At 37.0% G+C, this 26,665-nt stretch overlaps 2 protein-coding genes across 3 annotated transcripts in view; both read right to left on the bottom strand.

Moving 5' to 3' along the window:
• The window catches only part of LOC110055154 (dihydropyrimidine dehydrogenase [NADP(+)]-like), a 234,894-nt gene that overhangs the window by 111,600 nt on the left and 96,629 nt on the right, over positions 1-26,665 (bottom strand). For both annotated transcript variants that reach the window (XM_089286667.1, XM_089286668.1), the window contains 2 exons: positions 2,900-3,007; positions 1,930-2,102 (listed from right to left, as the gene is read on the bottom strand). In XM_089286667.1, coding sequence (XP_089142793.1) covers positions 1,930-2,102; positions 2,900-3,007 — 281 coding nt within the window. The remainder of the gene's footprint in view (positions 1-1,929; positions 2,103-2,899; positions 3,008-26,665) is intronic.
• Positions 15,482-18,540, bottom strand: LOC149114042 (uncharacterized). The gene is made up of 2 exons (XM_089286664.1): positions 17,173-18,540; positions 15,482-16,176 (listed from the first exon to the last, which is right to left on the bottom strand). Exons 1-2 carry the CDS (start codon positions 17,419-17,421, stop codon positions 16,066-16,068), a joined length of 360 nt encoding a protein of 119 aa, XP_089142790.1. The 5' UTR covers positions 17,422-18,540; the 3' UTR covers positions 15,482-16,065.

Genomic DNA, 26,665 nt, shown 5'->3' with positions numbered 1-26,665 from the left:
TTCGTGCAAACTTTCATCGAAAAGTCGCAGGAACAAAGAATGAAATTCACCCATTTCGCTTGCATTACTTTTGCACAATACTGTAGCTTCTCAGTTAGCTCTTGTCATTTTTTTTTTGCATTCCACTTCTTTTTTGAATTTCTTTAATTTCTTTTAATTTTTTAATTTTCTTAACAAAGGCTAGTGAGCATCATGTAAAACTTCTTGTAGTTGTCAGTTTTTCATTAATATTTCTTTCTGAAACATTTCATCTCTACCCGAGACTTCTTCAGTGATACTACTACCATTGAACAGCATATATGTGGTGCATTGATGTGCCAAAGTTAAACTTCCCATGGAAGTGAATAGTAATAACTGAAACATGCTGTCACGAGACGTTACAAGAAAAGCCTTGATAATACTCAGTGAATAATAACTGAAACATGCTGTCAAGAGATGTTACAAGAAATGCCTTAATAATATTCAGTGAATAATAACCGAAACACGCTGTCAAGAGACGTTTCAAGAGAAGCCTTGATACATAGGTAATGTTATTTTGTGTTACATTGTGGGGCCATTTGATTATAGCACTAATGGTATGACAAGAACCAAGCCGGTGAGCCTCAGCTATGAACTAAACACATTGGAGAGAAAGAACAAAAAGCTTCCAACTACAAAAAGTCTCGATCCTTTGGGCTGCTCACTAGTCTTTGATAAAAAAAATTAATAAAAAGATTTTGTCAGTTTGGTCAGCTTAAACAAGAACTAATTTTTCTTCAAATGATTTCTTTCTCTAGTTTTAAGTGCTTCACATGCCTAAATATAGGAGTTTATAGGACATTTTGCAGAACTATAGGATACCAAAAATACAGGATTTGTTATAGGATTATAGGACACACTCAACACCCTAGATTAGTTTCTCATGCAGCTTTATACATGAAGTATACGTAATCTTTTGTTTAAGGAATCCTTACCCCCTGCCTCTGAGTCTTTGTATAAAATAAGCTGCTTTGTATAGCTTCCCTAAACAATATCATAATTATTTCTCTACAGTCTACACAAGAATGTAAAATATGCAATTAATGTCGTTGTTCCTAGTGAAAGTAAGTTAACCGTGGAGACTTGCAATTGAACCAGAGCTATTACTCAAATACAAACAACTCGTGATGGTGTTAATGGGGGAACACTGCCTTGCGTTTGGTTAGCCCATGTAACTTCCGGCAATAGCATGACAAAACAACCTCACTTATCTCCCCAGCACTACAAGCTGAATGAAAGACAGCACGTGCTGGATCGGACAAGAGTATCGGTTAACAAGCGATGTTCAAAGGCGATGAAAAAACAACAAGCTTGGGGGAAGTCGCTGTGCAGACTTAACCGCACAGCACAGGAGTGACTCTTTGTTTATTATGCAGGAATACATGACCAACCTCGTCTCCAAAGGGAGGGAGGGAGGGAAAATTAAACGATAGATTTACAATAAGTAATAGCTACATTGCTTAGACGAGCTCAAAATGGACTCTGAACAGTTGTCCGAGCTTTTATATGGAGATGTTCATCTGCTTGTAAGCCAGTAGAAAAAGCTGTACTACCAAACAGCTTACCCTAGCACATGTAACATCTTAAACAAGAATAGTGCTTTAATGCTTTGCACCAATGTTATGATACGTTATAACGTTCAGAAGGTAACAAAGTTACAATGTTTTAGGTTTAGCTACAATAAAGCTTACAGTTTACTGACCTTTGGAATATAACTGTTCAATAGCTCTATAGAAAGTGATGGCGCCATGAACGGCTCATTCAGAATGTACGTCCCACTCCATTAACTATATTTTACTGGTGTGACAGTAAAATCTCATTTGAAACCTCCCAGAAAAGGCGAATAATTTCTTGAAAACTGTTACTATAACTTTCACAATAATTGCTTAAGAATAAAGTTTACACACCAACCTCTTCTGGAACTGCTCTAATGTTAGTGAATCCTTTCCTAAATATGACAAATACTTTTCGAGCACCACATCGAAGAGCTGATGTGCAACAGTCAAAGGCAGTGTCTCCACACCCAAGAACAATAACATTTCCAAACAGTTCTGGTAACCTTGTCTTACAGGAACAAGTCATGCCTACAGCATAATGAGTATTGCATGCCATAAATGATAACCCTAACAAAGCCAGAAGCATTAACACATTTCAGGAAATAGGGGACTCTCCAAACAGGCAAGAGGAATTTTAGTACCTCTTTATTTGTTTTATAGTCTACTTTTTATTCATTATTCAGTCCACTGAATGCTGCCACTTCCAGAGGCTTTTAAATCACAAAAAAATAACTCTCTTACGCCTTATGTGGCTATAAAGGACAGGTGTCCAAAGCAATTATGTTAACCAAAGAGAAAAAGAATCAATTCCATAACTACTGAGAGCAGCTGAGCTAATTTAGTGTTTAATAATAATAATAAATTAATAATTATAATAATAATATAATAATAGAAATAATAATAATAATGATAGTAACAATAAAAATAACAACAACTGTTAATTCACAATTTTAAAGAAAAAGTGAAGAGGAAATAATAGGTTGTCCCTTTCTAGTTTTTTTTCCTTACAATATTATTAAGAAATAAATATAATTGTAAATTAAAAACATGAATAGTTTACATCTGATTTAAAATCATAAATAATTTGCATCTGTTTAAAAATACAAAAGTATTCCATGATGGAAAACTTTAACCTATGCTTTGAACATTCATAAGATAACATCTAAGTCTGTTTTTAAAAGTGTTCAAATTATCTGCCTCAGCTATTTCTTTTGGCAGATTATTCCATGTATTGATTATGCAAAAAAAAAAGAATGTTTGAAACTATTTAAAGTTAGAATTTCACAAATTTGCCAGAAAACAAATATATATGAATGTTGACTTACCAGCCTTGCTTCCCATGGATACTACAGGCAAAAAATCTTTGGAAGTGTAGAAACCATTTGCAATACTTAACTCCTCAAATACTGGAGACAGTTTGGGCTGTGGTAGACCTAATCACCAATTAAAATACAACATGTGAGACAAAACAAATACACTACAACATATTTTTAACCTCATTAAATTTCTTATCAAATTTAAAAATAGGTCCACATTTTGTAGTTGTGAGCTTATGCTTACTTTTATTCCATTCGGTTGGAGTTTGTTTTCAAGAGTCAGTATCTGGGAGTTTAGTTGCTAAAAGTGAGAAGGCAATCACTGCAAAGATAAAGGTGTAACTTTGGAACTGGAGACATTGTACTCATGGTAGAAAACTTGTGGCTCCTAAGTTGCATCCTGGAACTAACACCAAACAAGAGGAACGGACTTGTGAGGAGAGTCATGCTGAATAACCAAGTCCACAGTCCTGGAACATCCCATCAACAAGATCATTCTTCTAGAGGCTCATAGACTTCATGAGAGCAACTAAACATTGTTGATCTTGATGTCCTCAATAGACTACAAGCAGTCTCTCTTTTGCTTGAAAATCTGTGGGAAAGAACACAATGAAGAAAGCAAAACAAGTGTGACTGTGAGTGTGACATGCAAGTGGCAAGCAGCAAAGCCGTGAGCCGTGAGTAACGCAGGCAACTTGCAGCTTCGCATATCACGCTCGCACACTTACGACCCACAGCTTGCGTGAGTTGCATTCTTCTTTGCGTTCTTCCCCAATTTTCGAGCTAAAGAGAGACTGCTCGCAATCTATGTCCTCAACCAAGGAGTTTGCTTGTAATGTCAGAGAACAGTTGTTTCTTTATTGATTTGATTGTGATGAACCATTTCGAATGGATTTAGTGGCAATATATTACTCAAGTTTCTCCAACTGAGTCACTCAACAACAGGTAAGTCTAAATCCCTTCAGTTCGCATAAACGGCCGGTAGCTAGGATTCAAACTTGCGTGACATTTTCCCTACATGCGTTACACTTGATTAAAAATTAAACTCGTCAATCATAACATAAACATATAAACATAAAACCTTTATTTCAACACCATAAGAATCTACATGTACAAAGCCACAAAGCTTTTGGGGTCATGTATACTACTACATTAAAATGTTAATTAAAATATATACACTCGTTTAGCCAAGCCTAAAAGAGGAGCTCCGATTAAGCCCTGAATAAGATAACCCAAGTTAAGTGAGAATTTTAATTTGAGTTTTGTAACTTTGCAATGACGTTTTCTATATGTTGTTTGCCTTTCTGTTTTGAGTTTGAATAATCTCAAAATACACAAACAAAAGTAGTGAAAAACATTTGTATACAAGAAATATTTATACTTCTGTTAACTTTTAATCCTGGGTTAGTGTTAACCGGCTTCCCAACATCCTGGGCCCCGTTTACAACAAGTTAACCTCACATGAGCCTGCAATCCAATAGAAAACCAGCACTAACGGTCAGCCGTCAACTTCAAAACGCATGTGGCCTCGATAAATTCTAAACTTGAGCCACCAATATGGTCATGTGATACTGGTCGGCAGATACCTTGTTTTGACAGGTGTCAATTGACCATAACATGGATAACCAATATCAAAGGAGGCTACGTTGAACAAACGTGACAATTTAGCTCTTTGTGCCAACTTTGTAACTGGATACTTTTATTTTTTTCAGAAAGGTACGTAATATGAAACCCTTGTTCCACCAAACCACAAAGAAAGTTAAATATCTCATGAAAAAATAGAAGAGAAACGATTTTTTTTTTCTCAAAACACAAATTTGCTTATCACTGATGAACAAGAACTAATTTAATAATTGCGACCTTACATAGGAAAACGTACACTACACCTTATCCGTTAAACGGATGAAAGCGTATTTCATCCATTTGTTATCCATTTGTAATCTGTTTAAATGTTTCATGAAAACCGTTTCGAGCGTTAAGTGAAGCATTTAACATCACGATCAAACCGTTCGAATGGCTTTCGCAACCATTCATAACTTTTCCGGATCCGTTAAAATGAAAAGAGGTATCTGTTAAGAACATCTAAGCAGCCGTTAAAATGGCAAAAGCAATCCATTAGAGAAATCTAACCATCCATTAAAACGGCAAAAGCAATCCGTTAAAAAATCCAAGCATCCGTTTGAACAGCAAAAGCAATCCATTTAACAAATAGATTCCATGTTGCCGTGCGTCTGTTCAGTAATAGATCACAGACAATGTCAAAATGTGGTAAGAACAAAAAAGTGGCACACAAGGCGATAACCGAGTGTGTCGCTGATGTTCTTAACACGTTTTGACGTCTTCTGTGATCTATTACTGAGCAGACGCACAGCAACATGAAATCTATTTGTTTTATATAATAACGAAACAAACTACTAAAGATAAAGTAATTTTTTTTATTCCAAAATCTTTCAACATAACTCGAAAGCCGGCCTTTGCCCACTCTGGGGAACACGAAAAAAGCCATTTGACGTAATCTATTGTCTATATAAATTGAAGCAATCTCATTGGTTGCTATGCGTAGCAGAGAATTGTGATTGCTCCAGAAAAATCACGCTACTGTCAAACTTGACTTGAGTGTTGCTTCTCATGGAATGAAAACTTACAGCGAAAGCAGAATTGAACTGCGAAATCTTCGAATCTTAAAGAAAATGCTGGATAAGTCAAGTCAGTTTTTTGGCATCAGAGCAACCCTGTGAGCCGAAAAGCTTGGATGTTGCCTCAAATATTGCAGGAGTTGAAAAACTACGCTTGGAAAACTTGCAGTTGCAGTCAACCCGGAGGCCATTCGATTCGAGTTTTGAATGAAAGGAGCATTAGTGATGGTGGAAATTTGTGTCCTCTGTGGTTGGTGATTCTCAAATCAGTTTGAAATAGTGTCGGAGACACCTTTTAGCTGTGATACAGTTGGCTGTGAGCTGTAGTGAGCTATACTTTGCTTGTTGCTGTGCCCTGAAACGGACTGGAACATTCGCATCAGAAAGCAAGTTTATGTGTTTATTTTAACTGATTTTAAGAAGTGGTTTTGATGTTTCATTCCAGACAATCATTGTGTCAACAATTACTTTGAGACAAAGAAAAGTTCAATGTTTTAAATAAATTAATCTTATAAACATTTTGTTTATTGCGTTTGTTAAATTCGAGACAGCAATGGTTCTCGCCTTACTAAGACAATTTTGTGTTTGATTTAGTCTCGCTCGACTGCCGACTGCGACTGGTTGAGTATTTTTTCCGAGTCATTTTCTAAAACAGAAATGGCTTTATCTTTCTTCTTCCTGCTAGACCATTCTTCTGGTACCTGTTCAGTGCCTGGAAAACACTTTCTTGTGCCTTATCTTTTGCCCAGTCATGTAAAATATTCTCAAAACTTTCCGCCATTTTAAAACACAGAGGAAAAACTTTGAAATGATGACATCAATCGTGCGTCTGTCCTCTAATAGATAACTGGTGAGAACCAGTTAAAATGCGAGAATAACTTTGGTTATTATATAAAAGGAAATCTTTGAATTTGTTTTAACGGGAAGCCCATCCCGTATCCGTTTAGAAAGTATACCTGGCGCACATTTGGACACTGAAATGTCCGTAGACATTTTCGTAGCGTTCTACGGACATACATGTTAATTTTATTAATATCCACTTTATATGCAAGTTTCAAAAGCTAACAGTCACACATAAGGCCGTAGAGCCATAGAGCCGTAAATCCATATAGCTATATAATCCTAAATGTGGATGTAGAGATTAAACGTTATATTTTTTTGAGCTAATCGCCTGCCATTTTGACCTCACACCGCGATCACCATCTCCAACATTGATCCAGAAATGTTTGCCTGTGGGTCTAATCTCCACTAAAATAGTCTTTAGGTCTCTAAGATCAGTTACTGTAATTGAAAATACGTATCAGGCTGCAAATGACCATTTTAAGCAGATGTTTATTTTGAATAAGAAATCATACATTTAGCGGTTGGCGACTGCAGACAACGCAAGCAACAAAATATCAGATAATAAATCAGCATTGAGAGTAATCTTTGAGAAAACTAGTGGAATACACAGTTGACGAAACACCTGGAGTGACTTCTTACTTTAATTTAGCCAATCATGATAAAAAATGGGCTGAAACATCGCTTGCAACTTTTATATGTTCTATACGCGGAAATTTTAGCTAACGCCATTAGAAATGACAACACCATCAAAGGAATAAAAATTCATGACAAACAATTTAAATTGTCCCAGTACGCTGATGATACAACTGCCTTTGTTTCTGACACGAAATCTGCAACAAATTTATTCAAACTTTTGTCAAACTTTCAAGAATGTTCTGGCCTAGAAATAAATAAAAGTAAAACTGAAGGAATGTGGTTAGGCACAAGCCGCAAAAACACAGCAAAACCCCTGGGAATTGCTTGGCCAGCTAACTCTATACTCGCACCGGGAATTAATTTCTTGTATAATGATGAAATTGTTTACAATAAGAATTTTGAACAGAAACTAATCAAAATGGAAAGCCTGCTTAACTTGTGGTATCCTAGAAACCTTACACTTTATGGTTGCATAACGATTCTAAAATCCTTAGCGATTTCCAAACTCGTTTATAATACATCTGTCCTAACTTTTCCAACAAAATTCATCGCCATGGTAAATCAAGCAATTACACAATTTGTATGGAATAAGAAAGCTAAAATTAAATACAGAACAATGATAGGGCCAAAAGAGCAGGGAGGGCTAGACATGCCGGATTTTCAAATAATCAATGAAGCGCTTAAAGTTGTTTGGGTAAGAAGATTAAGTGACAGCAATGGAACCGCAAGTTAGAGTCATATCCCTCTTTCCTATCTACAACCAGTTGGTGGTCTGTTTCTTCTGCAGTGTAATTTTGACTTAAAGCTACTTAAAGTTGATATACCACTTGATTTCTACAAAGAAGCTCTGTGCGCCTGGCAAAAAATTAACTGCAGTACTCCTAATACCAAAAAGCAGGTACTGAATGAAATAGTTTGGAACAATCATCACATAAAGATAGAAGGATATTCCATTTATTACAAAAAATGGCACGATGCTGGATTAACTAAAATTGAAGACTTTTTTCAAGATAACAGATTCCCAACTTTTGAGGAATTCCGTAGCAAGTTCAAAATTAACACAAACTTCTTAAACTATTTCAGTCTATGCCCCGCAGTCCCTCAAAAATGGATCAATATTCTCAAAGGAAATGTTACTGAACCCTTGGAAAAACGTTCTGAGAAGGATAAGATATCTTTAGATAAACTCTCTTGCAGATCAGCAACTAAATTCTTTGTTAAGAGTAAATTCGTTACACCTACAGCCGAATGAAGGATGAAAGAAGCCAGTCTAAAAGAACATACAATACAACTCATTTATAGCCTTCCCTTTAATGTTACAAAAGACACTGGACTCGCCATTTTCCAATACAAAATAATTCATCACATTCTACCCACAAATTCGACACTTTTTAGAGATTCATTAAAGGAACATGATAAATGTCACCTCTGTGGAGAAAGACAAACGTTAACCCACCTTTTTGTTACCTGTTCTGAAGCTCAGCATTTTTGGTCTCTCTTTACTAATTGGTGGAGCTCCAAAAACGGGGATAGGATCACTCTCGATAAAAATGAAATAATATATGGCGTGACAGATAACTTCGCTCGTCGTCTTGGTTTAAACCTCTGCATTATTATAGCCAAATATTATTTATATACTACCTCAAGAAAAGAAGAGTTTTATTTCGATGCTTTCTTGGCAATGTTAACAAACAAAATTAAAATTGAGAAACATAAATCTAAGTCACAAATTAATTTGTGAGAAAGCCTCCTATTGTAGCTAACCCCTCAGTGACATGAAAGATATTAACAAATTGTAATGTAAGATATTATTGTAATGTAAGTTATTAAAATCGTAAATAATGTTAGTATTGTAAGTTTTGTTATTATCGTTAAATTGTAAGTTTCGTTGACATTGTAAGTAGTAGGTAATTTTTGTATGTAATGTAATGTAAGATATTGCAATTCAAAAAAAAAAACCAGTTGGTATTGCAGTCCAAATTACATAAATTGTACACCTAATGTACTTACTCTGAAGTGAAATGTAACTGGTGTTGCATGCATAAATTTAAATTCAGTAAATGTGTGTACGTAACTTGTAGCTTGTTTTTGTTTATTCACATTTTTTTTTTTTTTTTGTATACGCGATACTTCCACAATATCCTTTATTTTCTATCATAGAGTTTGGGCCGCACTTTTTCACTTCATTATTATGGTCCCATACATTACACTACAGTGGAAATTTACCCCTTTACATTGGAGGTACATTATCGCTTTCTTTAGCTGCCTTTACGTGCACAAAATCATTAAATCATTATGCCTAAAACTTTTTCATTTCCCATTTTCCATATTGGCTATACACACAAGTTTTTTCCATAATATCACACAGGTTGTTTGCTTGGTCATGATGATTAAAAATGAATGACAGGCCAAACACAACTCCTGTTGGTCAAGATAGGAAAACTTTGACCTTCAAAGCTTTGCTCTAACAAGGACGTTTTTCAGAGATCTCCCTTTTCTGTATGAAAGCAGGGGAGGGTCTTTATGGATCTCCCTCAGCAGAGGCTGATTTTGTATCAAATGCCATTTACTCATAAGAATGGTTTTAAGATTAGGCACAGATGGGCGATATTCTGTAACAAACAGCAAAATTCTTTTGCACACTTTTTGTTTATTTTGTAGAGCCAACATTCTTTCGCTAAATTTTATTTCTGAGAGAGTGTTTTCTTAAAGGTTATCTGGATAACCTTTGTTGCATAATCTGCATTTGAATTGTGTAATGTTTTCTTCAAATGTAGCTTTTGAAGAGTTGGTTCTCAGAAGTCTTACAGTTTCGCCTTTGATAAAGCCTCTCCTGATGCTTGGAGTGTGGCAGGAGGTGACATGTGCGTATTGGAAAGTTTCTATTGGTTTCAAGTGCGTGCGCAAGTCAAGAATGGATTCCTTGTTAAATCTTTCGACCTTAAAGACACACATATCCAGGAAAGTTATTTCTGTATCTGAAATTTCAGCCATTAATTTTATGGTCCAATGATAGCTACTTGCTAGCTCTACAAACGTGTTTATTTCCTCTTTGTTTACGTTCCATTGAGAAAAGACATCATCAATACATCTTTTCCAAGTGAGTGGCTTTAAGTGGCTGCAGTTAATGATTTCTGTTTCTACCGTGGCCATGAAAATGTTGGCAAAAGAGACTGGCATTTCTGTACCCATTGCAGTACCGCATGTTTGAAGATAATTTTTGCCATTAAAATGGAAAGAGTTTTCTTTTAAGATAAGCCTAAGCATGTCTCTGAGGTAGAGGGTAGGTATGGGAGGTTTGTTTAGGTGGAATGTTTCGTATGTTTTACATACAATGGTGATTCCTTCCTCCTGTGGGATGTTAGTATATAGGCTTGTACAGAAAACTGTATAGAAAACCGTATAGGTATATAAAAAACTGGAATTCATGGTGGATTTGGCGTTAGGGATAGCCATTTCTCTGTCATTTCATCAATATGGTTACCACAGTAGAGTGCTATAATGAGTTTTTTGACTTTTTGAGATGTTTCCGTTACCATTGGTACCACTAAGGACTCGGAGTTTTCTCTTTGGTCCAGTAGTACCTGTCTTTCTCATGTTTTGTCTTCTTTATTCAAAATAACAGTTCTGGTCACTTTATCTGCCTTTCTAACATTTATATTTGTGTTTTTTTCAAGCTCTTTAAGGTGGCCGAACACAGTTTTCAAGTACCTATGCCTAATTACCATTACTTTTAAACTATTTATGCTTTGGCACCCATTTTTTGCAAGAGTCAAAGTTAACCCCAGAAGGGTTTATTCTCACATTTTGGCTAACGTGTGTGCTGTTGCCATGGCAATGGGGCTGGTTAAAACAAGGCTTAAAAATGGTTTTTGTTTATTGAAAAAAAATCCAGTCATTAGATTTTTTCATCATTTGCCCACTACGAATTGACATTAAATCCCTTCTGTCAACACTGTTTTAATAAAAAGTTTGACGTAGACGATTTTCATAATTTGCCAAAAATTGTTTTCACTGCATGTTCTGCATTATTAAAAATTCCTTATGTCAAAATTAAGATTTTATGTGATAGATCATTCACATGGTTTGTGAGCTATTTTTTTGCCAAATTTCTTGAAATTGTAATGACTGGATCGTTAGAATTCGGCAAATTTCTGCAAAAGCAATCAGTCTCAATTTTTCGAGCAACTGCGCATGCGCTGCATTTAACTGGGTTCTTTCAGTAACAAAGAAAAAGCCGAGAACCGCTGGGTTCTTTGCATCATTACCTTTTCTAATATATTTTTGTAATAAAAGAGTAAAGCCATCAATACACTGCGTTCAAACATAGAGAAAAATTGCACAGATAGTGCGAATGTTAAGTAAATAAAATGATCGCTGCATCGCTCTATTGACCGCATATTTGTTTTTTCCGATGCTTGTGTGCACACTGAATTGCATCAGCAAAAGCGCGTGCGAAAACTGTGTTCAGACACTCCCCATGAGGCAAGTTGTTTTTTGGCTCAAATATTTTGACCTCCACCAGTTGTGTTATGACCTCTTCTAAATATGTTTCTAGTGCAACAGAGGGTTGAATTGGCGGCACCCAGCTGGATTTCACGTGGAAGGGGTGTGGCTCTTTGTTCTGGCCAGGAAACATAAACTGTAGAGACATTCACCTTGCGAACACTTTGAAATCATTTAAAAGTTGTAGCCTTATGTGACTTTCATTTGTCACTGGTGTGGGAATAAATTTGACACCCCTTGACAATAGGTAAAAATTTGGTCGCGTGTCAGTTCGGAATCTGAGAGGTTTTTGATGTATCATTTCTGTGATTCCAGTGTTTTCTGATCAATATCGTGTCTGAGCTTTTTTCTCCGTTCGTTGCGTTTCTTGGTGCAAATGGCATGCTTTGGAACCCTTTTCCTGATAGTATGATCTGTAGGCATAAATGAAACATCGGGATAAGATTCACTCTCTTTATTCTGTTCTTTCTGAACGTTTAAAATCATTTGTTTGAGTTCGTCCATTCTTTTCTGGACATTTTCAATTCTTTCTTCATGTCTGTTTACATTGACTCTCGGTTCATGGACCGTGCCATGTGCCTTATTCTTAGTTAGCTTTTCATCATTGCTTTTACGCTGTTCTAGCTGTGTAATCCTGTGGAGTTTGATTTTGTTCTGCTCTACTCGCCTGTAGTGAAACTTAATGAGAACATCTAAATACTCCATTCTTTCTGATTAAGGCAATGTCTCGTTTGAATTCTTCATCGGGCGAAATATTTGCCCTTGTGTCGCAACACAAAGTTTTTGGGCAAGTTCCTTTAACAGAATGTGCTTTCCGCTTAGAGATGGACTCTTCGGACTTTCTGATCTTCTCCTTAACATTCTCTGCGTTTTCTTGTTGAAATCGGCGGGCTCTTTTCTTTGGTGGGTGCTCATAACTGCCACGCAGGGTGTCACAATGGCACTTATTAGGCGATTTGGGCGGTTGTTCATCTTGGCACTCTTTTGGTTTGTCCATTGACCATTGGATTTGAGCACTAGGAAATTCATCTTCTGAGTTCAGCAGCAAGTCGTCAGGATAGGCAGTAGAGTCTTCTGTATACAATGATGCAGCTTTAGAACGTACCTGTGCCTAATCTTAAAAAAATTCTTCTCAAAGCTTTGAAGGTCAAAGTTTTCCTATCTTGACTAATAGGACTCGTGTTTGGCCTGTCATTCATTTTTATCATCAAATTAAAATGATTAATTACGTAAGTAAAAAAAGTATTTGTACATAAAACAAAGAAATGAAGCACAAAAAACATGGCAGGGAGAAGGTATGAAATCCTTCTGCGCTAAAGTTGTCACGTATATAGTGTAGCGTAAAACAGTAGAAGCGCATACTTAGAGTACAATAGCAGAGGCGTAGAGGCGTAGAGGCGTAGCGTAAAGTGGCATAGCATAAAACAGTAGAAGCACATACTTAGAGTACAATAGCAAAGGCGTAAAGGCAGATAGGCGTAGAGGCATAGAGGTGCAGAGGCATAGAGAAGGTGTAGCATAAAAAAGTAGAAGTGCACAGTTTAGAGTAAAACAGCAGATACTGGTGCGATGCTCTACCAACTGGGCTATGAAGCCACACATTGGGAGCAGGTCAATTGATTGAGTTCATATCTTCCCGTAAGGAATGAAATGATGTGAAGTATATATGAAATAATTTATATTTGAACTGCGGTTGTAGATAAAAGTGAAGAATGATCATCGCAGTAAATTTTCCAATTTAAGCAATTGGAAAGAAGCCTGAAAAACTCAGGGCTTCAACAGGATTCAAACCCGTGACCTCCGCGATACCGGTGCGATGCTCTACCAACTGAGCTATGAAGCCACACATTGGGAGCGAGGTCTATTGATTGAGTTCATATCTTCCCGTGAGGAGTGAAATGATGCGAAGAATATGTGAAATAATTCATATTTGAACTATGGTTGTAGATGAAAGTGAAGAATGATCATCCCAGTAAATTTTCCAATTTAAGCAACTGGAAAGAAGAAGCCTACAACACAGGCTAAAACCATTCCAGAACACACAAAAAGAATCTGGAATGAACTAATAAATACACAATAAGCCAATCACAGATCACTAACTCATTAAGTTAACTTCACTGTACTGAATAAGTATTTACCAACCAATCAGGAAGTAGGATGAAGACAGGTCACCAAATTTGAACTCAATGAGTAGAAGTACGACTTCTTTAGTACAAAATAAACCCAATCAGTACGATTGTGAACTTAAAAAGTCTGCCAAGAGCAAATCAAAAGCTAACATTCAGAATGAAGCGTTCGTGTTCCCCTTTGCTTACCAAAATATGGCAAAGAAGGTATTAGTTGTCAATCATTGTTTTCCTTACGAAAAGCGCGTTGATAAATTGTAGCGCGAAAAGTTGTCCTGAATATTATATCCTAAAATGTCGCATATGTCAATAAATTAAATAATACAGCATTTAAGTCGTATTGATGGCAGCATTTTCGGTGAAAATTGTGCTGTCCGTTGATGTATTTTCAACTTAGTATAAACGCGGGCTCGATTGCCTTGGGTTATCAACAACCTCCCGGGACAACTTACAATCCGGCAGAAACAAATATCTCAATGGAAACCCGTTATTTCTAGCTTAGTTTAACCTCGCATTTAAGTCGGAATTTACAACTAGTAAATAAATTACGGTATCAATTCTCATTCTAATTTACCAGAGCTCTGTATTATCCACGCTTACCTTGGAAAGTCGGAAAACCCTGCCGCCACTGGCGCATCGAATTCAAGGTTTTAACATCCATCCCCATGACTTGAAGCATTAGTTTTCCCTCGATGTAAATGATATATTTCCCCTCACTTTCGTTGGATTATCAATAAAATTGATACACTGGAGAAACACAAGTACTCGAGCACAGGTGCATGTAGGTTTACAATCGTTCAGCCTTTGCACAACATTGAACACGCGTCACGCGACGAAATACGAGACTGTTCATGCAATAGACTACGTCACTCAACAGTATGTCACTCTTCAGGAATGGATGCAAAGGTGTCATATGACTTAATTTAGTGCCCAAAAACTCTCACCTTAGCATTCATTGCCTAAAATTTCCGCTTGGTGAAATACTTCTGGGACTAAATGTGACGTTGCAAACAATGGTTAGGTTGCTTAGATAATCGTTTTGAGGGGAAGAACCAAGAATATAGTAAACAAGTTATCATATTTCACAGACAACAATTCGTTCCAACATCTCTCGACACACTCCTAAAGACTCACTCTATTTCTTTGTTTGTTACCACTGATACTTTCTACTCGATAATCTTGGTGTGAAAGAGCAAGTGATGGCAATGTTCTTTGAAAGGTCCGTGAAATAGCTCAAAGCATCTAGTGCAGTGCAGTCCTTATATTTTATTGCGAGAATATAATGGTTCACAATAGAGGACCATAGCTATGTGCGTCCATGCCGCCGTTGCAATGCTCAGTACTCAGTGAGTGCAAATGATACTTTTAAGTAAATCAAGAAGAAGACTACCAAACATCGACAGCTTGACTGAAGATCGAGAATTACGCTTAACATTAACTCAGTTGCTACCTCATACTCAATGAGTACAAATTATACTCTTAAAGTAAAACTAGTAGCAAGGCTACCGAAGATCGAGAATTACGCTTAACATTAACTCAATCGCTATCTCATACTCAATGAGTACAGATTATACTCTTTGAGTAGAAGCTACCAAAGATCGAGAATTACACTTAAGACCACTTAACATTGACTCAATCGCTATCTCATATTCAATGAGTACAAATTATACTCTTTAAGTAAAAGCTACCGAAGATCGATAATTTCACGTAACATTAGCACTATCGCTATCTCGTACTCAATGAGTACAAATTATACTCTTTACATGTAAGTAAAACCAGTAGTAAGACTACTAAACATTGACAGCTTGACTGAATATCATCGAGAATTACAATTGAATATTAAAAAGTGTCATGATTTCCTTTTTAATTACTTTACAAGTTACTACTTTTAAAGTAAAAAAAGATTGGCACAGTCCTATTCGCAACTTCTACAGTGACACTGCCTTTATTCGCAATCAGATCTAGGTCGGCAAAATTGAGACCGAGAATTATACTACACAAGAAATCTGTGGCATATACTCATTGAGTACAAATTAAAACATAAGCACCACTTTGTTTGCAATATATTGCTTGGCGATAAAAAGACCTAGAGGAGAATTAAATCTCGATAAAGCTAAGCAACCGAATAAGCGGCCCTGGAAATGTCACCGATACGGGTTTATTCTGTCTTAGCGTCATGCCCAGTGCTTCTATGATGAAGACCGCCGAACATGATCCTTTAAGATAAATCTGTGGTGATGTTGTACTCAATTAGTACAAATTATACCGCTCTTTTTTGTCAAGAACAGCAATAAGCAAAGACCAAGAATTTTACTTCCAGTTGAACCTTTGGCGATGTCAAACTCAGTGACTACACATTATATTGTGTAAGTGAAACGCAATACGGTACGGTTACAGAGAACAAACAGTTGCAACCTCAACTACTTTCCTAAGCTGTTTTATTTCTCTTTGCTGTTAGTTTTCTGCTTTGTTCTGATTCCTCTTGGTCGCCTTTTCTTTTTCTATTCCCTGTTTTTATCTCGTTCTTTTTCTTTGCTACCTGAAATGCAGAGTATAACACACACTGAATAAGACTTATTCGGCCCGAGAAACTGGTGCAGCACTCGGCTATAAATAAGTGCTTTTCTAATACTTCTTATGTTCCAAACAATTCCCGGCGTCACATAATCATGTACTCAGTGCATTCAACCGCGATGAATAGATGAAAAATTTATTTAGAAACCGGGCTTAAAAATATCCGTTTTCAGCATTCTTCATGTGCAATTCAGCAATTCTCTTAAACTGGCTGAATTTTTGCGGTGTGGATTTTCTGGAGCCAGAAATACTTGAAATTAATAAACACCTCTCTTAATAGCCCTCTTTAGCTTGGGCGGTTTGTTCTCCCATTGTAGACCACGTGATATTCTCTAGAGAGTGTTTCTTTTATCCATCTTAAAATTAATCATTCATACACATGCGACTATTTAAAAGTTTGAAAGCAAGAATTCTCTAGAGTATCAACACGTGGTCTGCAATGGGAAAACAAACCGCCCAAGCTAAAGAGGTCTATTTGGCCTAATGAACTTGCTCAACATTGTTTCGTAGAGAAGCACCACTGTAGCTAAAGCTGCGTTTCCGAAGGCAGCTAGTTCTTGGTTTGGATAGACAACACCCAACGCAACAAAGCCAATTCAATGAATGTTACTAGAATTAGAGCAGCACACGGGGCACCGGTTATCATGTAAGGTGAATACCTGTCATACCTGAGTCTTCTTTGGCCGTCCTACGACTACGTAAACTCAGATAAAAGTATAGTTAATGCAGGCAAAACGTTGACTTTTACATTCATTCCTACTTGGTTAATACGTGCATAAAATTTGTTTACAATAGAAGTAATGTAAGGTGTACTATACTACCTAAAAAGTGTCAGGTTTACGTAGGCTTTTTGCAACTGTAATATTTGAAAAATCTCGTATAAATACTTAACAGCGGAATATATGTTAGAATGTATTAGGAACATGAAATTAACACGAGCTATTAAACCTTATAGTACTACCTCTGGAAACTTGTTAACTTTTTCTACAAGCATTGCACGTTTCCCATCCATATCCGTCTCGTTTTCTCCTGGCAATGAATTTTCTCTCAGATCTTTTTGGCTGAAGGGCGAGAGAAGGGAAATAAACCACCCTTCTTTGCCTATCTCTAACAGTTGTTCTTCACTGGCAGAAGGCCACAGCTTCCTTATTTCCTGTTCTGACGAAAGGTACTCCTTCCACCATCCACGCTGGCAGATATCGAGTCTCATGCAACACTTCTCAACTTTGTTTGCTGACTCTTGTATTTCCAAAGATTTCTTGTAGTCTGGTCGGAGGAGACTTGGTGGAAGAACAGAAGTTGGAGAGAGATGACGAACAACAATGAAAGAAACAAGATGAGGTAAGAATGGGAAAATTTCTTGGGAAGAATAGTGCTGATCGATTCACTGATTGAAATCTTGCAAATTTGTAAGCCACTGCCATTTCCCTCTCTTCAAGGTCCATCCCAAAGTCAATGAGAACTGGGCGGTGTACTGCTCTAATTGGGGTCGAGAGAGACCTATGATTGGAAGGGTCTTAAAGGTGAAAGAAAACAGTATTACATTAGGCTGGCTAATTGGTGGATACAAGCGCGCTTGGAGTGACTGGAATTGAAGAGGGCAGGAAAGCACCAAATGCAGGAAATACTGCTAGAAGATGTACTTATGAAAGTAGAATTTGTTGAAAAAAAGGGGGAAAAAAAGTTAAGCAATGAAACAATAACAAAACTTAAAGAGAAATACAATGATAAAGAGAAAGCCCCATAAGATAAAGATTGTTTTACTCTCGTTTTATCACAAACTGAAACATTTGTTTTAGAACCTTGTCCTGTCAATCTGTGACAATTTGAAGTTCCGCTGTTCCTCAGTGTAGCAGATATTTGGTGAGGAATCTTGTATGTCACACATACGTCAACCATATGTTTGAATTACTCACATTAAAATTAGACATTTTGATTGCCATGTCGATTGCCTCAGTTCGCTTTCCTACAACTAAGAAAAAAACTATTGTACTCATTGAGTATGACACCGCCACAGCCAACTGAGTATAATTTGTACTCGCTGAGTACAAGATAGCAATTGAGTTAATGTTAAGCGTAATTCTCGATCTTCGGTAGCCTTGCTACTAGTTTTACTTAGAGTATAATTTGTACTCATTAGCTCTCATTGAGTACGAGATAGCGATTGACTTAATGTTAAGTGTAATTATCAATCTTCAGTAGCTTTTACTTAAAGAGTATAATTTGTAATCATTGAGTACGAGATAGCGATTGAGATACAGTTAAGTGTTATTCACGATCTTCGGTAGCTTTTACTTAAAGAGTATAATTTGTACTCATTGAGTACGAGATAGCGATTGAGATACAGTTAAGTGTTATTCACGATCTTCGGTAGCTTTTACTTTAAGAGTATAATTTGTACTCATTGAGTACGAGATAGCAATTGAGATACAGTTAAGCGTTATTCACGATCTTCGGTGGCTTTTACTTAGAGTATAATTTGTACTCATTGAGTACGAGATAGCGATTGAGATACAGTTAAGTGCTATTCACGATCTTCGGTAGCTTTTACTTAAAAAGTATAATTTGTACTCATTGAGTACGAGATAGCGATTGAGTCAATGTTAAGTGGTCTTAAGTGTAATTCTCAATCTTCGGTAGCTTCTACTTAAAGAGTATAATCTGTACTCATTGAGTATGAGATAGCGATTGAGTTAATGTTAAGCGTAATTCTCGATCTTCGGTAGCCTTACTACTAGTTTTACTTAAAGAGTATAATTTGTACTCATTGAGTACGATATAGCGATTGAGTTAATGTCAAGTGTAATTCTCTGTCTACGTGTTTTACTTAAAGAGTGTAATTTATACTCATTGAGTATAAGGTAGCGATTGAGTTAATGTCAAGCATAATTCTCGATCTTCAGTCAAGCTTCAATATTTGGTAGTCTTCTTCTTGATTTACTTAAAAAGTATCATTTGCACTCACTGAGTACTGAGCATCGCAACGGTGGCATGGACGCACATAGCTATGGTCCTCTATTGTGAACCATTATATTCTCGCAATAAAATATAAGCACTGCACTGCACTAGATGCTTTGAGCTGTTTCACGGACCTTTCAAAGAACATTGCCATCACTTGCTCTTTCACACCAAGATTATCGAGTAGAAAGTATCAGTCGTAACAAACAAAGAAATAGAGTGAGTCTTCAGGAGTGTGTCGAGAGATGTTGGAACGAATTGTTGTCTGTGAAATATGATAACTTGTTTACTATATTCTTGGTTCTTCCCCTCAAAACGATTATCTAAGCAACCTAACCATTGTTTGCAACATCACATTTAGTCCCAGAAGTATTTCACCAAGCGGAAATTTTAGGCAATGAATACTAAGGTGAGAGTTTTCGGGCACTAAATTAAGTCATATGACACCTTCGCATTCATTCCTGAAGAGTGACATACTGTTGAGTGACGTAGTCTATTGCATGAACAGTCTCGTATTTCGTCGCGTGACGCGTGTTCAATGTTGTGCAAAGGCTGAACGATTGTAAACCTACATGCACCTGTGCTCGAGTACTTGTGTTTCTCCAGTATATCAATTTTATTGATAATCCAACGAAAGTGACGGGAAATATATCATTTACATCGAGGGAAAACTAATGCTTCGAGTCATGAGGATGGATGTTAAAACCTTGAATTCAATGCACCAGTGGTGGCAGGGTTTTCCGACTTTCCAAGGTAAGCGTGGATAATACAGAGCTCTGGTAAATTAGAATGAGAATTGATACCGTAATTTATTTACTAGTTGTAAATTCCGACTTAAATGCGAGGTTAAACTAAGCTAGAAATAACGGGTTTCCATTGAGATATTTGTTTCTGCCGGATTGTAAGTTGTCCCGGGAGGTTGTTGATAACCCAAGGCAATCGAGCCCGCGTTTATACTAAGTTGAAAATACATCAACGGACAGCACAATTTTCACCGAAAATGCTGCCATCAATACGACTTAAATGCTGTATTATTTAATTTATTGACATATGCGACATTTTAGGATATAATATTCAGGACAACTTTTCGCGCTACAATTTATCAACGCGCTTTTCGTAAGGAAAACAATGATTGACAACTAATACCTTCTTTGCCATATTTTGGTAAGCAAAGGGGAACACGAACGCTTCATTCTGAATGTTAGCTTTTGATTTGCTCTTGGCAGACTTTTTAAGTTCACAATCGTACTGATTGGGTTTATTTTGTACTAAAGAAGTCGTACTTCTACTCATTGAGTTCAAATTTGGTGACCTGTCTTCATCCTACTTCCTGATTGGTTGGTAAATACTTATTCAGTACAGTGAAGTTAACTTAATGAGTTAGTGATCTGTGATTGGCTTATTGTGTACTTATTAGTTCATTCCAGATTCTTTTTGTGTGTTCCGGAATAGTTTTAGCCTGTGTTCTACAAAAATCAGGGCTTCAACGAGATTTGAACCCTTGACCTCCGTGATACCGGTGCGATACTCTACTAACTGAGCTATGAAGCCACACATTGGGAGCGAGGTCAATTGATTAATTAGAATCGTTCTTATTGCTTTCAAGTGGTTATGGTTTGATTTTTTGCTGACCACGTGCTAAGTCAGTGACCCTCAATCGAAGAGTTGAGCGTTTGAACTAAAAGTTTGGCTAACTGTTTAAATGCTTCAAGTCATCCATTCCAAAATTTTTGCTAGCTGTTTTAACACTTCCAGTCATCCGTTTGAAAATTTTCGCTAACCGTTTAAATGCTTTGCCAAGCCGTTTACCGAGATTCAGTAACTGTTAAAACATTTCTAGGAAACGTTTTATCGCTCTTAAAGGTGTTTACTATCCGTTTATTATCCGTTTATCATCCATTTATTTTAGCTCGTTTAACGGATAGGGGCTAATGCACGTTTTCCTGTGTAAGGTCACAATTATCAGATAGTCACAGATTACAACTTTCTTTTCCTGATGCTATCTTTGTTGTTTACAACAAAACAATTCAAAATTAACACACAACATTAATTGACACAACTGAGAAGCATTTCAATGAGAAGTATTGATGGTAAGCAGCACTACTTGGCTGTTATTATCCTGCATCAGTGAACGAGTCTCCTCAAAGACTGGTTAAATTAATTTGCACTTTGATTAGGTGCCACAGAGTCTGCAGCAATATTTGAGCACTTTCCTGGTTTCTTTTGTCACAAATTTACAATGTGCAGAATATTAAAGCCACTAACTCAGGAACTTTTTGGTCTCTCTTACAGACACAATTAAGGCAAGAAATTAACAAGCCGCTAAAGAGAAGCCATACATTTCCCTTCTTTAATTAAACCCTGACAAACATACTATAATTGAAAGACCGCGTGCAAGAACGTCCCCTAGATTTTTTGGCCATTTTGAAAGTGTTCAAAAATAGCTGAATTTTGGCATGTAGGCTTCGTTGTACCTGAGAAACATTGCTCTGAATTTTTTTTGGCTGGGGCGCTCTTCATTCTCGAGAAATAATGTATGCAAAAAGCTCAGTTTTCCAAGCGGCATCTTTTGGAGATCTTTTGTTGAACAAAAAACAAAAGAAACCTTATTATTTTGTTGAACAGCAAACAGGCAGACTGTTTATAGTGTATTCCACTGAATCTTAGCTGTCTTAAAGTCAAAGGAAAATAGTATATAGAGCGGAAATCTGGGAACAGATTGTTTACATCAGTTATTGTGACGTAAACACAACACGTGAATCGATCGAGCGGCAAACGAAATACCATCGAACAAAAAAGAGATGTGCCGCATTAGAGCTCTGTCAACTAATATCTTAAGCATTGTGTTAAAGTACCTTGTATGCCTGCCTGGTGGTTGAGAGGCATCATAAAGCCTTGATAAACCCGTAAGTCATCAACACGTTTTAAAGAATCAAAATGTGTTCTGAAACTTCGAAGGTAGCTGATATACCGTAATCGTGTTATCGGCGTTTAAAGTCAGATCGAGCCAGGCAGCAAAGTCCAAGAGCAGTTCTTGCCCAAGAAAAATACCCTCTCGTGAGTTGTGGCCCATTTGCCAAGCGTTGCTAGTGTCAAAGTTTGGAAAGCGAGAACTGGTTTTAGAGTGATAAAATTTGTCTTGTATCAACCGCCATGTTTTCCCGCGCACGAGGTGTAAAGACCCTTCCTGGCATGCATTGCGATCACGTTCTGCTCACATTTCTCGAACTAGATTGTTTTGGCTTTTTTCATTTAAAGATAATGGCCAACAAGTAGCAATCGATTGTAACATAGATCTGTGATCCAGGTTGCGTTGATTTTATTTCATATCGGCATGATTTGTAGTGTTTTGAACTTCTGGGATCAGCGGACATGCAGATGTATGGAGACCCGTACATTGCGCAGAAGGGTTAATTTGTTAATCTGTAAAGCTACGATCGCGTTTGTCAAAAAATATGTATTAATTTTATCTCATGATTTTTAGCCATTTAAGACGTTGCTGTATTTGGAAAAGTGCTTATTTGATGTTTATTTGTTCAGTGCAGATAATCATCGTCCCAGATAACCAAAGTAAGTTCCAGATGTTAACACTACTTTCCGGCCACCATATTTTACCTATTTAAACCTGAAATCAACATTTTTGAGCTTATACATTGCGTGAAATTAACATTTTGCTGTTTTCTCAGTGAAATCAACATCCTTTCCGTCACACCTTACGTGAAATCAACATTTTTACCTAATCAGACCTGAAATTAACAATTTTTAGCTTATAAGTTGCGTGAAATTAACATTTTGCTGTTTTCTAAGTGAAATCAACATCCTTGCCGTCACGTGTTAATGTGAAATCAGCATTTTCACCTATTTAGACCTGAAATTACAAATTTTTAGCTTATAAGTTGCGCGAAATTACCATTTGGCTGTTTTCTAAGTGAAATCAACACCCTTGCCATCACGAGTTAACGTGAAATCAGCATTGTTACCTATTTAGACCTGAGATCAACAATTTTTAGCTTCTAAGTTGCGTGAAATTCACATTTTGCTGTTTTCTAAGTGAAATCAACATCCTTGCCATCACGTGTTAATGTGAAATCAGCATTTTTACCTATTTAGACCTGAAATCAACATTTTTGAGCTGATACACTGCGTGAAATTAACAGTTTGCTGTTTTCTAAGTGAAATCAACATCCCTGCCGTCACGCGTTAACGTGAAATCAGCAGTTTTACCTATTTAGACCTGAAATCAACATTTTTGAGCTTATACGCTGCGTGAAATTAACATTTTGCTGTTTTCTGAGTGAAATCAACATCCTTGCCGTCACGTGTTAACGTGAAATCAGCATTTTCACTTATTTAGACCTGAAATCAACACTTTTGAGTTTATACGCTGCGTAAAATTAACATTTTACTGTTTTCTAAGTGAAATCAACATCCCTACCATCATGGGTTAACATGAAATCAACATTTAAACCTTTTTTGACCTAAAATCGACATTTTTGAGCTTTTACGTTGCGTAAAATTGACATTTTGCTGCTTTCTAAGAGAAATCAACATCCTTGCCGTCGCACGTTAACATGAGTCAACATTTTAAGCACTTTTGACCTGAAATCAACAAATTTGAGCTTATATAAGCTGCGTGAAATCGCCATTTTGCTGGTTTCTAAGTAAAATCAAAGTGCTTGCGGTCGCGGCGGGCCGATCCTTTGTTATAATAACCGAGGCAAGACTTCAACTTATAACAAAGGCTTGGCTTGGCTATTATAACAAAGGATCGGCTCTGTTTACCGTAACAAAGGCCCGGCTTCGTTTATTTGAAGGGCTCGGCGGGAAAAGGGCGTCAGGTATTTTAATCAAAGGTGAACTTTGTCGAAAACCCTCCAAATTTCGCATGCAGTTTCGTTCAGGTATGTCAAGCAATGTCCCGTAGTTTTCGCGCTAAAGTTCGCTTCGTTCTCGAGATATTGCGTATGCAATAAACCACTCGGTTTTTCCAACCCGTGTGCCTTTTTTGCATACGTTATTTCTCGAGAACGAAAAGCAACCCAGCAAAAAAAACTTCAGAGCAATGTTTCTCAGGTGAAATGAAGCCCACATGCCAAAATTCAGCTAGTTTTAAGCACTTTCAAAAATGGCCGAAAAATCTAGGGGACATTCTTGCACACGGCCTTTCAATTGTAGTTTGAAAACAGCAGATGGTATTTGTTGAACCAACCTGTGAGTAATTCTAAAAGATACGTTTCACTTTTGCACTAAAAAGGGACAAGTGGCGCTACCTGACATCAACAACAACAACATCTTTTATTTAAACATGGTGGGTTTTAAAGCTCATAAATCATAGCTGTGTAAAAAATGTTAATAAAATAATAAAAAATTAAAAATTATCAAAAAATTGTTAAAACTGAATGTAGACAATAAAAAGTAAGATATGTACTTTCCTTTGGATTATATGTTCCAAGCACGATGGAGTTATGCGGTTGTAGATATTATAAATTAAGGTTGCTATTTTGACCTTATAAGTGTCAAATAAAGAGTCCCAGTTAGCTGTTTTTCTTACATCCTCAGAGGGCATGTCGCACAGGAGGTTATATATGACTCTAGCGGACCTACAATGTATGGATTCCAAAGAATTAAATTCGTTTTTATTTGTACGACAACCCCAAATTGGTAGCGCACATGTAACCAAGGGTAAAATGACTTTAAAATATAGATCTAAAAGCAAATTCCTGGGTAAAAAGCGACTGCATTTGATCAGATTGAGCTTGTTGACAAACCCTCACTTGAGCTCTGATAGGTGTTTTGGCCACGTAAGCTTGTTGTCAATGGTTACACTTAACAGTTTAGAACTTGAGGACCTCTTTATGAGATGCTGGTTAATTTTTAAACTGCCTAAGGGACCGATAAAATGATTTCGTTTAAGGATCATTCCCTCGTACTTTTTGGGGTGTGGTACCAGGGAGTTATGTTTGCACCAGAGGGCGAGTTCTTCTAGAGCTTTGTTCAGCGTTGTTGTGACCTGGTCTACAGATTCACCAACACAGTGCATGGTAGTATCATTGGCATACAGGAACGTCGTTGCAGTGTTAACTGCTTTCAGTAGATTGCTTGTGTACAAGGTGAAGAGTGTGGGCCCGAGTACCGAGCCCTGTGGTATACCGTGTGCAACTTTGGTATTCTCAGAGGTTATCCCATTAATTACAGTATACTGTTCCTGTTCAGATAGATAATCTCTTAGCCATGCCAGTAAGTTTCCCAAGATTCCAAAGTTGTGCTCTAGCTTGTGAAGAAGGGTTGAGTGTAAAACGTAATCAAATGCCTTCTGGAAGTCTATGAATACGGCGCCCACAACTAATTTGTTATCGATTGCTCGTTGCCAAGTTTCAGTCAGGTGGATGAGTAATACAGACTACAAGACATATAAAAAAACCACATGGAATCATAGTATATAACACTATTAAACCATGCTAGAACGCATGCCTCTTACATGTTGGGTTCTACCACAAGGAAAACCACTCAACATTTGTGTGTGATCCCATATGCAATGTATCCTCCACCTAATATATAGAAGACACAAATGCTAACTAATCTGCGCATGCGTTTAGTGCAAATTGGTTTTGTTCTAAAGAGAATAGTACCACAAGGAGAGCAAGGGGGTACTTGAAACTAATATATAGCTTTGCGATGTTCAGACCTAACTGACGTAGACGGAACATGTTTTACGTGAGGTGCACATGTACCTTTCCCACCTCACCCCCGCCACTTCCTCGCCTCTAGAACTAATTAATTAATTGAAATTAATCAATTGAACAAACATTAAAGTTTACACCTTAGCACCATAGGGTCATCGGCCCTCAGAGCCTTAGCGGCAGGCAACTCCCAAAACCATCCCAAAAATGTCATAAAACTCAGTGCTAGTGGAAAGAAAGGCATGTTGTCATGTGCCAAATGTCTTTTTGTGAATATCGGAGCTAATTTGGCCCATATCCAGGCTGAAAATCTCCAAAATGTACAATAATTTATACAAACACCTTTGTTGCATACCAAAGAGTATTTAATTTGGGGGCACTTGTTTAATTCCAAATGCAAAAGCTCAGTTTACTACTTTGGCAGCCATTCTGTTCACAATAGTCAGTCCGCTCATGAAATACCCTGGTCAGCAGAATTGCCAAAACAACTCAAAATACTTAGACTGAGCACCTTTAAGTGCTTGATGGGAGAGGATTCTACTTAAACATCAGCTGTGCAAAATCACTAATTACTACAAAATAGTTCAGTTTCTAACTATCTTCAGAAATTCTAAGAAAATCTTCACATATTTTATGTGACTTCTGTGACTACTTTCCCAAGAATTCACTCGTGGTGCACTTTTTAAGCAGCAAATTAGTTAAACTCAGTTAATTGCTCAGGTTAATAGCTTCTTGTATCCAGTGATTATGACTGAAATGCTGCAACATACAAAGATACAACCGTAGTGAAACATTGACTGTTACCTCTTAAATTAA

This window comes from Orbicella faveolata, unplaced genomic scaffold (assembly GCF_042242905.1).
Source record: "Orbicella faveolata isolate gen_17 unplaced genomic scaffold, um_ofav_v1 contig_14, whole genome shotgun sequence".
NCBI classification, from domain to species: Eukaryota; Metazoa; Cnidaria; class Anthozoa; order Scleractinia; family Merulinidae; genus Orbicella; species Orbicella faveolata.
The sequence above is the reverse complement of the archived record's forward strand: the minus strand, read 5'-3'. Positions and strand labels throughout refer to the sequence as shown.